This window comes from Plectropomus leopardus, chromosome 22 (assembly GCF_008729295.1).
Source record: "Plectropomus leopardus isolate mb chromosome 22, YSFRI_Pleo_2.0, whole genome shotgun sequence".
NCBI classification, from domain to species: Eukaryota; Metazoa; Chordata; class Actinopteri; order Perciformes; family Serranidae; genus Plectropomus; species Plectropomus leopardus.
Genome location: NC_056484.1, coordinates 15,513,498 through 15,526,812, shown reverse-complemented (window position 1 = coordinate 15,526,812; position 13,315 = coordinate 15,513,498). Strand labels below are relative to the sequence as shown.

Here is a 13,315-nt window from a genome sequence, read left to right as displayed (position 1 = left end):
TTATAGCCTGTAAGCCTCAAGCGTGTGCAAAGTGCAGCCCAATGCATAGTCAGCTTTAATTAATCAACTGTAACATTTTGTCTTTGGAATAATGGCTTCGGGTTATACCATTACACAAAAGTACGCCACAACAAAAATGTACTCTTAATATAAAAACAAAACCTTTCTTTTTTCCCTTCGCTGCACTAAAGTCTGTGCTTATGTCTCCTACCGCTTTTCCTACCTTCTCATTGCCACCCTGATCCTCTCCTTCCTCTGTGCACCCTCTTTTCCTCTCATCTTCATGAGGATGGATACTTTGCCCTTGGCACAGAACTTGGTAGTCAGTATGGCAGGCCAGCCAAAGAGTATATGGAGTAGGGAGAATCGTGCGCTTGCATTTTTGGGTTTGTGCAAATGCAAGATGTGATGAAGACAACACAGAACAGTAGAATGCGCAGACATGAGGAATGGCGCTTCTTAATCTGATTCTCTCACATCAAATGACAAGGACTGACTCACATCATAGGTTTATTTTACAGTAAATAATCTGGGAAGGAAAACTTTTTTCAGTTTTTACGAGTTGAGAAAAAAAGAACAAACTCACAGTCACAGTCAGGTGAGAATGTGAGAGAAAAATGCCACTAAACAAGCAGAGGAGAGCTGACAGCGCTGCCAGTCAAACTGTAGGCTGATGTTAGGTTGATAATCACTAGCTGGTAACACGTTTCACCCTCTGTTTTGTTAGCTTAAAAATCGCCATTGATCAGCCACACTCAGCCGACCGACATCAGCACAACTGGTCCGTTTGCACTCATGACTGAGCAGAGGGTTTCCCACAAATTAATTTTATCGAGGCGGCCTGCCACGATATCAATATCTGGTGCCACATATTGATTTTCTATTTTTGGAGTTATTCCGTTATTCATTGTACGACGCTCTCAGATCCTAGAGCAGACTCTGGACACAGATGGAGCAGCAGAATGCCATCTGCACTGAATGCATTCATGTATCTGCAAAAAATCTTGCCACCAAATTTAGAGAGGGGACACAGAATGATACAGTGGGACACACACAAAAAAAAAATCCAGAAAATTTGCCATTGTTATGTCATTTCACACTAGATTTTTTATATGGTCATCTGCTCAAGGCACACTACTGCAAGTGTTTACATTATGTAGCCTAAACTTCAACATGCAGCTGCATGCTAACGTCAGGGCAACATGTAAACTTTGTTCTCCATGTTGTAACTTATTCCTAAATTCAATCCCCGGCTGCAAGTACATTGCTACATAAAAATGTAGCTACATGCTAACGCCAGAGAAACATGAAAACTAAGTTGTTGGTGTTTATTTCTCCATTATTTCAGATCAAATTCCTGCTGATTCGAAGCTTTAATTGATGATTTTTCATGGTAAAAAAAAAGCACTGGTGCTCTCACGACAGTCAGCTATGATGACAGTGCAGAGACATCGAGATACGGAAGACCCGGAAACGCAAAACAATCATAGAACCCTGAGCTTTTTTGGGAGGAGGGCTTAAAGTGACAGGTGCTACAACGGAGCCTTTCAGACAGAGGGTGAATACAGCTCTTCCTTCACAGACATTATGAGGGAAATAAAGTGGTTTTGACCATTAAAACATGTGGCCATGTTCTAGGAGAAATCCCAAATACAAGACCAAACCTGAAAATAAGTATATTAGGTCCCCTTTAGGATATAACATGTAACAAGAAGAGAGGAGTTGAAGTATATGTGAAACAACAGAAAGAATAAAGTAAAAGAAAGAGCAGCCACAGAGCAGAGATGATGTTTGTTTGGGATGATATTCGACTGTGTTGCTAGTGTTAAGAAGCCAGGTCCCCCAGTGAGCTGGCAACCAAAGTCACCTTCTGGCAGCTGTCTACTGTCATCTACTAATGCACTCACAACGACTTTTGAACCTCACAGTTAATGACCAGGGAGTTAATGGAGAGGGATGTAGGCCATGAGCAGCTCTGCCGTCTGCTGGTCTGTTTTGATGGCGTTTTTGCAAACAACCGGGACAACTGGGATGAATTTACATCGCTTTGTACAGTATATCACCATCAGCGTCTCCAGCTGGGTGTGAAAACATGTATGTCTGGATGTACGTGTGCATGCCAGTTTGTGTGAAGCTTTATGGCGCCCCCTGTGTGTTGTGTGTGCATTACCTGAAAATCCCTCTCTTCAAGAATTTCTTTCCTCCACCTCACCAGGAAGGCGGCACACACATAGAGGTGGAAATGCGAGAAGCCCTCTGGTTCAGCCTGGTGAGAAACACATGGTTAGTTACAAGTTTAACATTTCACACACACAGCTATGTTACATTGTTAATAAAAGAAGCTTAAGGAAAGCATCTCTGTTTCAGGATAGCTCAAATAGCTATAGCTTTTCATCAGATTTCACTTTAAGAAAGATTAAGAAGCATTTTTACATGATGTATTTAGTCTTCCATATACACCAAAAGAAGAAGAAGAGATGTGGAAAAAAAAACTAAGAAACATTTATCTGTCAAAATCCAAAAATTTACATTTGCAGGGCGATAGAGACAAAGAAAGATACAAATCCCCTCTTCTTTGCACAGCTTTTTACTTCAGCCCCTCGTTACGTTTGGTGGCTCATTTTTTTTTATGACTCGGCAATGAGCAGGGGAATTAAAGAGGGAGAAAAGACAAAGGATGAGATGTGTTCCTTGTTCTATTCATTTTTTCTCCAGAGCCCTATCACAGGGAGGATAATTACCCAGGCCTTTAAATGCATGTGAATAGGGAGTATATCCCCCCTTAAAGGTGGAATATCAAAAGTGAATATTAATGGATGAGCTTTTCTGAATGCATTCTGGTGCGCTTGTCTTGGGGGTTTAGTTGCCCACATACTGTATGTTATTATAGCATTAAATTCATGGAATTATAGTGTGGAATTACACTCATGAATGTGTCTATTGCACGTGCACAGATATGCCTGACTGGAAGAAACACACACAAATGACACTCTTAACAATAGCATGAATCCATGAATCCATGAATTATTTTGCAAGTGCGCTCTTTGATGTGTCTACTTTGATAACGTGGTGGTAAAGAGGCAATACTGCTTTAAAATACCTAAACTTTAACTACCTAGGGATCATTTACAATTTTAGAAAACTGACTCACCCACACTGTAATTCGATATAATGCTTTGTAAACTGTAGATTGGCACAGGTGTGTTCATAAAAGAGCCCAAGGCAACAGACGTGTTCCAGTGATTCAGCTTTGTTTATCACATTTTACTTCTAATTTACAGGACTGCAATTAAATAGAGGGTGTAGTATTACTCATTTCCACTTTGTGTGAGTAACCAACTGCAAGCGTTGCTCTTTAACCACCATACTCATTTGTGTATAACAGTGAGCCATAACTCTGCAGGAATTAACAGGAACTGCCTTTCTGCTGTGATAATTGAATTTCCCTCCAGGAACGAGGGAAGAAATAATAGTGGATAGGCAGATTTAAACAGAGACATGGTGTGATACAACTAGAATTAAGGCCTTGCAGTTGTGTGCCTCCGCCAACCAGTACAGTTGCATTTGACATCCATGCCTCGTAGCCATTTGTAGCTTCATTGTGGCAATGTTCATATTTGTACTGTCTACTGTTATAATTGCAACTTTATGTTCTATTAGAATCAGCTTTATTGGCAAAGGATGTGAACACATATATGGAATTTGAGTTTATTTTTTGTTTCTACAGCCAAACCAAAGCATGTCCTGCTCTACAACACAAAAAAAAAACACCAACTGACATCTTGCTTTTGTATTTAATGGGAAAGGTTATGATTGAGATTCATTCCTGAGTCAAAATACTTTGCAGCAGTCAGAAGATTTATCAGCTTCAGCTCAGATCGGCTCCAATCCGCAGTGATAGAAATATGAAGCTCAGTTAAATGCACAACCATTTTCCCCTTATCTGTTTCAAATATTGTTGCACCAAGTTTTAAAGAAAGACTGAATAAGTTACCATTTTAAAAAAAAAAAAAGAGTTAACCACTGTAACATTTTCACTTGCCTCCATGCTGCTTTCTACTGTTTAATAAGCAGTTTTCAGGCAAGTTCATGATGCTAATTGTGATGCACTAGTCTACTGCGTGTACACCGCTCTGGTATAGTGGAAATGGGAAAGGAGTCTATCTCTATCTTTAGTGGGTTTACCAACACTTTTTTGGGGGGGGGCTTTTCAGCTATATTGGAAAGGACAGTCTTTTGAGTGCAAAGGGGGAGACATAGGGGAAGACATGCAGCAACAAAAGCCTGAGTTGAACTCGAACCAACGACCACTGCAGAGAGGACATAGCCTTTGTACATGGGGTGCCTGCTCTACCAGATAAGCTAGTGGGCGCGCCAGGGTTCACATTCAAAAACAACAAAAAGCAAAACAAGAACGCTAACCAAGAATGCTAAAACCATTCATTTTAAAATAATTTTTATTCATATACGCTCTAACAAAAATAAAAATTTGCCTTAAGGGACAATCAGTACAGCACACAGTATCCTCTGTTTTTTTACCCTAAACTCGGATGAGGAACAATTCCAATTAATGGGGCAAAATGAGAGAAACCTCAGGAAGAGCAACAGAGGCGGGATCCCTCTCCCAGGATGGACAGACGTGGAACAGATGTTGCTTGTACAGGAAGGGCCACAATTACGGCAGATAATCAACAGGTTTAATGGTGTGCGCCCAAGATTAGTGTCAACAATCAGTATCTGACTGAGCACGTCACCTTCTGTTCCTGGATTATGATGGGTAAGTGTTTTTGTGGAACATAATGTCACAGTGAGGTTGACCTTTGACCTTTTAAATGTAAATCACTTCATCATTTTATCCTATTAGACATTTGTGTGAAATTTTGTCAAAATTATTGGATGAATCCTTGCATAATGGCCAAATGTCGTGTCTTGGGGCACCTGGGGGCTCAGTGGATAGAGCGACGCCCCATGTACAGAGGCTGTGTCCTTGCCGCAGCGGCCGGGGTTCGATTCCAGCCTCGGCCCTTTGCTATATGTCTCCCCCTCTCTCTCTCCCCCTTTCACGCTCACACTGTCCTGTCAATTAAAGGCAATAAAAGCCCAAAAAGATAATCTTGTCTAGTGAGGCCACAGTGACCTTTACCAACCAAATTCTAACCAGTTCATCCTTGAGTCCTAGTGGATGTTCGTGCCAGATTTGAGGCGATTCCGTGAAGGCCTTCTTGAGATATCACTCTAACAAGAATGAGAGTTTCGCAAAGTCACAATGACCTTTGACTTTTTGATATGGCCAAAAACGTGTCTTGTGAAGTCACAGTGACCTTTGACCTTTGTCCACCAGAATCTAATTAGATTATACTTGAACCAACTGGACATTCGTGCCATATTTAATGAAATCCCCCCCCTTCAGGCATTACATATCACGTTCACAGAGGCGGGATGGATGGTCAGACAACCTGAAAACATAATACCTTCAGCCACGGCTGTCATCAGCACACAGGCATAACAATTTGTCTAAAAATATATCAGATTTCAGCTTTCCTTCTTTACTGCATTGTTGCCCCACTTGTGTTTGGTCTTCCGAGACAGACTGATCCTCCCTACACCTTTGTGTGTGTCTCCTGTTGTTTGGGTTTCCTCTTACTTTACCTCCCACTTAGTTAAACCAATTTCAGAATTTCCCAACTGAGAGTGTGTGTGTGTGTGTGTGTGTGTGTGTGTGTGTGTGTGTGTGTGTGCGCGTGCGTGCGTGCATGTGTGCATGTGAGAAAAAGAGAGTGAGAGAAAGGGGGGAATTGAAAAAGTGAGTAATAGAAAGAGAGTGTGGGAGAGAAAAAAAGAGGGATGTTTGTGAACAGCGAAGCGTAGCGTGATGTGAGTTGTAAACTGGCAGGTGATTGGCTTGTTGGTCTAACCTTGCATCTCCAATCCAAACAACAGAAGCAAGCAAACATATACTCTCACATACACACACGCAAACACAGAAGAGTTAGTATACGAGTGGCATACGGGAGCACACTGTTTATCAGCCCCAAAAGATTCGCACAGTTTTAATTTCCTTTCTTCTGTGAGTGTGAGGGAGTGTGTGTGTCTGAGTTCATGGTTGAGGGCACCAATGAACTCTTAGGGACTGTGAAACTCTGGAACCCAGCCTCTCTGTCTGCCTCCTCTCTTTTTCAATCCCCTTTCCATCTATCCTCTGCTCTCACAGACTCTCTCCTCCTTCAGTCTCATTCAACCAATGTCTGTCACCCACCTTCTGCTCTATTTCTCATTAATATGACTGCGAGGAATATTACACAAATTAAAAAGTGATTTATCCTTATCAAAAACAATTTCTGTTCACCAGTTATCTTGATATTTTTGATTTGTCACCAATCATTTCCATGGCGCTCCACCATTAATTTGAAATCTATTGCCTCCATTGGCTGCAGCCTAACTAATGACAGCGTGTATGGCTCTGTTTGTTGCTCACTTTGATGTGCGTCTGGCAGCAGAAAGAAGAAAACGCTAAAAAGAACAAAATGCTCACTTTGTTTTAGTACAACTCAATCACTTGTATGTGTAAGCTTTTATAGTGCAAATTCTGTGGTGCAGCTGCATCTGCAGTCAGAGCACACACAGTAATGCTGCTTTATTGCAAAGTCACTTGAAAAGCAAAACATCTTTGAAGAATTGGTCTGTGCTTGACAGACCACACTGCGAAGACCTGACATGCACTGATCAAAAATGACATTTAAAGCCTTTTAGTGCTAAAGCAGCCAGTTGGCTAATCAACTGACAGAAAATTAAAACACATTTTGATTATTGATTAGTCTAAGTCATTCCAAATACCAAACATTTTGTGGTCAGAACTTCTTAAATGTGACAATTTGCTGTTATTTTTTTTAAAAGTTTCATTATCTCCACTAGGCATAAGCCTGAAGGGGATTGTACGTGTGTGAGTGTGTTTGTGAGTGTGTGTACCATCCGCAGCTAACCTTGCAAACTACTGGACCAATCAGCCTAATATTCTGTGTACGTATTTATGACTGTTTGCTCAAGGACTTCTTGTGGTTGCAGTGATTCACAGTTGTTGAAAAACCTGTTTTATTGACAACTTTATACACATTTTGACTTCTGACTCCTCTTAACCTGCCGGTACATCAGGAAATTGGCTATGCTAAAAAAAACAGGAGCATCTGCAGATTAATTCCATAAACAATATATAGTGATCCACTAAAGTTATCTTTGTTGCCATCTTGACTGTAAGGGAGCCAGGAGGAACAACAGTACACAAGGTTAGTCAATTCAAGTGTATTAAATGTTATTTTCTGCAGTAGTTCCATTAATAATAGTTACAGCAGCATACCATGTCATGGTTAAGCCATATGACCACAAATACAGATATACTGAATATCTTGCAAAACAATTCGATTCTGCTGGCGGTATCTTTGAAGCATTTGAAAAATAATTTTTAAACAATAGCTGTATTTTAAGTAATCCCCTCTCACACTTTTACAAGGCACTTTTATAAGACAGACGATCCTTTTTTTACAAATTTCATTTTGATTATTTTACTTTGTTTTTTCGTTCGCTCCAAAACAGGCGGCTCTTTTCTTCCTCTTTGGTATTTTTGGCAGAGCCTTCTCTGTTGCACTGTGCTGATTACGATAGCGCCATCACATTGACATAATGCTTCAACTGCAGTCACACATGACAGAAATTCACCAAGCGCAACACTTTTTAATGTTCATAATGTTCTCCATTATGACAACCATCTGAGTTGTTGTCAAATCTGTCAGAGTATGAAGGCAAAAGCTCATCTTGGCAAGAAAGTAAATAAGTGTATGTATACAAAAGCAAACTTGGTGTAGAAAAAATGATCAACAGACTAATGATGAGGGATGAATAGTGAAGTAATTTCTCTCTCTTACACTTCCTCCTGCTCTATCCATCCACTACGGCTGCTGCTTCAGCTCAAGGCTTTGGCATCTTTATGATTTGCAAAATAAAGTTTGTCATAAGAGTCAAGGTAACTCCGTCAAACTTGTCTCTCCCTCTCCTCCGCCTTCATTGTTATTCTTGGTCCTCCACCCCCACTTGTGTCGGGGCAGCCATATTGCTTGAGACACACAAGACTCTGACTGACAAGTGCTCCTGATTGAAGTAGAGAGAAAGTGGGGGAAGTTGGGAAGTGGAAAGGAGCAGTGGGAGAGAAAGGGTGATGGGGGTACAGGGAAGAGGAGTCAACAGGGATAGGGGTACAAGGTAAGGGGGAGTGCATGAGAGTAGGGAGAGTGTCGGAGGCTTAAGGTGAGTGGAGGAGGAAAAGGGAATGCAGAGGGAGAGGGAGAAGGAGTATTACAATGTCACAGAGTCTTTAAACTGCTGCGTTGGCTGTCTAACGAGACTCATCCTTTCAAAACAAAGCAGCCTGACGTGGGACTAACTCGATACCCTGACGAACTGACTCCAGACAAGGTGAAAAGGTGACAGAGCTGGGGAGTGATGCAAAATGATAAACGAGCAGATTCAAACTGATGTAACAATTACACTGATAAGATATGATGAAGCACCGGCACCCGAATGGTAATTTTTAAGCACCGTTCACATTATATGAACAAGACATTGGTAGTGATTGGCAATAGCTGACATTAACTGCTGAAAGCTGTACAAGCATGTCTACTCGCAATTCATCCCAAATGGTTGCGGCAGTGTGCAGGGTGTGTGTGTGTGTGTGTGTGTGTGTGTGTGTCTGACGACAAAGGCAAACAAGGGACTTTTTCAATTGTAAAATGCAGTGTAAGATCTATCAGAGGAGAAAAAAAGGGCATGGCAGAAGGACAGTTATCATGAAATCCACGTAAAACGTTTATATACAGGGTTCCCACATATTTTCATGGACAAAATTTCGAAACTTTTTCATGACTTTTCAAGGACCCAAAATATTTTTTTTTCTTGCCCCTCAAGATTCAAACTCAGAACATTTCAGTGTCTTGTGATGTGTGCAAGAAATCTGAAAATCCAACAATAATTTCTGGTTTTACCGTTTGAGGCTGATAAACAGTGTCATTTTGGCATCTTTTGTTTAAATAAAGTATGCCCTTTAAAAATCTAAGAAATGACATGCCTTGTGGGCAGACATGAAGGGAGAGAACTTTCATAGTGTACGAATAAAAACAAAAAAAAAAAAAAAACGGTCACGTGCCGCTGCAATTTAAAGCTACATAATGTCGTCAGCCACAGAGAATGTGTCACACACTACACATTTCTATTATTTTTCCAAAACTTTCAATGATTTTTATTAGTTTTATGACTTTTCCAGGCCTGGAAAATGTAATTGTGAAATTCGATGACTTTTCCAGGTTTTCCATGACTGTGGGAAATAAGACGAATGGCTCTAAATACATTCAAAATTAACACCAGCATAGTTTCTGTCCCTGTGTGCTTCTCTGTTATGCGGTGACTTGCTTTAGGCTACATTTTAAACTGCCAGGCGCTGAGGTTAATCAATGACAGAGAAAAGCAACATAAAATAATAAGATCAGAATTCCCACCTGACCATGGATTTAGCTCATTTTCCATCCCAGCTGTAAGTGTGCAACCTAACTATGTTTATGTGTGTACTGCAGTTGAAAGAAAGCAGTTCACAGGTGACCACAATGTCAATGTGTGGGCTGAGTGAGAATACATTTGAAAATGAAGATGCATGCGAGGGAAAACATACAGTAAGGAAGAAAATTAGAAACATTAGCAACTCAGTACATTAACTCTGTGATAAATGCTACCTTTTTATGTTGGTTTCATGCTGAGATTGAGTCACAGACAGACAATAAAATAGAAACGGAAAGACATATTATTGCTAATGTCAGCGGGAGTGTGACGGAGGGACACAGAGAGGGGATTTTTATGTGCCAGTGTGTGCATTTATGGAAGACAGGAACATCCGGGGTGTGTGTGTGTGTGTGTGTGTGTGTGTGTGTACAATCAGGGTCCTGTCGGTCGAGGATCGCTCATTGTTTGGAGTGACCGCGAGGCCAAGGGTTACTACAGACAGGAGACAGAGAGGCAGGGGCAAGTGAGGAGGGCCACGTCCCTCTGGGGTGGTCACACAATCTCGCTCTTATTCAGTAGGTATTTTGTTTTTTTTCATAATCAAGAGTGCATGTAACCCTTGTATCGTCTGGTAAAAAATATGAAGGTCTGAAGCACTGCATTCAGAAAGGTTATTTCTCTTAGTTTTATGAAGATTTTATCTGCCTTTAATTCTATTCTCACAAAACTCTTTCTCAGCAAAGATGAGAAAACAATATTAAAAACTGTTTATGTAAACCAGTTTGAGCATTAATTTTATAAACATTTCGAATGTATATCAATTAGCAATCATTTATTTGATTTAGCTCTGAAAGACGGTGCATCCATGCCAACTTCACTGAGAGAGAGAGAGAGAGAGAGAGACAGGGAGATCGCTACTATCAAAATACCTATAGCACACCTCAGAAAGGATGAGAACCAAAAAATGTTTTAATAAAATGTGAAAAAGGGTTGAAAACATATCACAGAGTGCCTACATCTTACGGCAAGTGGGATTTAACACTTTATAAGACAGTTTCAGTGCCACTCAGAATTCTATTTAAGACCACATTAACCAAAAGTGAAGAAAAAACACAAACCGACTACTATTACTCAGGGTTATTGAGAAGTTTGCCCTTATATATACTGTATCATAAAACATGACCCTTCTGGTGATGGCAATGCCGCAAGCAGCATTCAGTGAATTTTTCTTTGCCTCTTTTGTTAGGTTACAAATTATTTTTGAGATTTTCAAATGCTATGTCAGTAAAAAAAAATCATAAAATCCTACTTTCTACATCTTTGCACTTTAAAGACTTTTGACAGATTATGTTGACACAAGTTATTTGACTCAGAAATTAGTGACTTTACCTCCAAGCTACTGATAAATGTAGTTAACTTCTAGTAGTCATGTCTCTACTGCCCGACACTGGTTTTGCCACACTCAGCTGGTCAAACGGACTTGTTGTTTCATTTAAGTTCGCTGCCAAAGAAATTCAGTCTCAATTGGAGCATTTCTTTTCTATCATTCGTCCCTATGACACCAACACTGCAACGAATCTGTTTGGTGGATGTTCAAATCCATGCAAAATTTCATTGCTTGTTTTTTTGTGGTAGTGGGTTACACATGCACATGATTCTCAAATACGTTGGAGGTTGTATTTAGGAGCAGTGAAATGTAAAATGCACCCAGGAGCGTTGTCTCACACAGCAAGTATGCTCACTTTAGCAGGTAAACCTGAGCCCTGAAGGTTCCAAGAAAATCTCGCATAAACAGACATGCAAATTCTGGAGAGGTACAAATACAAATATTTTAATAGCTGCCTTGGCAGGGACATAATCTTTTATTAATATCCTACAGCAGAATCTTTTGATCTAATTCAATTTCTTCTACTGCCTTTTACTTTATTTGAGAGCTGCATTTTCACATTAAAATCTGAAAGATAAATTGCTGGAGTCAGCCACTTGCTAATACTCATTTTGTAAGGGCACAGTCACAAACAGTAAAAGACAAGAAGAAAAATACAGTTTAACAAAAGAAAAGGTGAGCTTAATAAAAAGAAAACGACAGTTATACAACATTAGACTGAGGCTGGATGAGAATGTATATATATATTGTATATGTATGTCAGTGGTGAAAGAAGTACTCAGATCATTTACTTAAAGTATATATCTACTTTAAGTACCAAAAGTAAAAATGCTTACTCTGCAGGAAATGTGTCACAAGATAAATCTAAGGGGTCATGAGATGATTAATGAGGAATGAAAGGGGAAAAAGTAAATTTCTAATGTACAAATTTGTGTTTTATAATTGGACTTTATTGTAACAAATTATTTAATATGTAATATTAAAACACATTTTAGCCCCATCCAATCTGAATTTAATACAACTGAATATTTTTAATACATTTTATTAGTAATTCTGTACCTGCAGTCATCTTATACTAACTATTTTGTCAATTAATCAGCATTTCTTCTGTAAAACATCAAAAAATGCGGAAAAACACCAATCACCTTTTCTATTTCTGTCTTAAAATTGCTCATTTTGTCTACAGTTTGACCTACAGTCCAAAACCCAAATATATTCAGTTAAAATCACATAATTCTGAAAGGTTGGAGCAACAAACGATACGATATCTGACCAGGAAATGTATTAGAAATAAAATGGAAATACTCAGTACCTAAAAATCGTACAGTACTTGAGTAGATGTGCTTAGTAACTTTCCACCACTGATTGAGGTGAGAGGTATATTAGAACAAACATCACAGCAACAGACATGGACCGTATTTGACGTATTTGATTCAATTAATTTGCGCTCTTTAATCTCAGTCGAGGCTAATCTTCTGACTCTTGTTGCAGTAAATTACCAAATCTTTCCACCAGGAATCGACACATTTGATCACATCTTTCACAATGGTTTTTAACACGGCCACTAACAACAGTAAACAGCTCCCTGCTTGGTAAATCCAACCGTCCATATGGAAAAGGACCATATTTCAGAGCCTGAAAATGTCACAGTATCCTTTTAACAGCCATGCTAATGCTGCCACACTGAGCTACTTGCTAATTTCATGCTCCACGCAACAGGGATAATTTGGTCCCTGTCTGTCTGTCCGTCTGTGTGTGTGTGTGTTTGTGCCGAGGAGGAGGTGTGAGTGTGTGTGTATCTGTGTCTTGCTGTTTCGCTCTACATCATTCGTGTTTTTCACTCTCTCTTCTTGAGATCAATAGTGACAAATAGAGAAAAAGGAGAATCAGACTGAGGGTAAAACAGACAAACAAATAAAGAGAGAAACAAAAAAGACAAATATGGAGAGGAGACAGCAGACAGAGAGACAGAAAGAGAAGATGAAAGAGAGAGAGCGAAAGACGGAGGAAGCCTGTCTTGTGCTGGATCGGGCTACTGAACAGATGGCCACACTGCAGAGAGAAGACCACAGCGGAGACATTACAACACTCAGGTTAAAATCTCCCCTGGAACATACACACACACACACATACACACACACACACACACACACACACTCAGTGGCAAAGGGCAAGGTCTTTCTCTTTATTATCTGCATTTGTGACTCTACGTTGCTTGTCCCGACAAGGCCTACATCATTCCATTTTGTTATGACTCATAGACTTGCGTTAAGGACATTTGTCAAAAAGCTGCATTAATCTAGTTTGGGGAAAATCCAGTTTGTTAGACACTGATGCATAACGCATATTTTGTCGTGTTGAAAGGGGGCTGATTCGACAACTAAATCACCT

The 13,315-nt window shown here is 39.9% G+C and overlaps 1 protein-coding gene across 2 annotated transcripts in view; it reads right to left on the bottom strand.

Annotated features, from left to right (window-relative positions):
• Positions 1-13,315, bottom strand: part of tbc1d22a (TBC1 domain family, member 22a) — a 157,703-nt gene that overhangs the window by 30,567 nt on the left and 113,821 nt on the right. For both annotated transcript variants that reach the window (XM_042511041.1, XM_042511040.1), the window contains exon 13: positions 2,171-2,266. In XM_042511041.1, the coding sequence (XP_042366975.1) occupies positions 2,171-2,266 (96 nt within the window). The remainder of the gene's footprint in view (positions 1-2,170; positions 2,267-13,315) is intronic.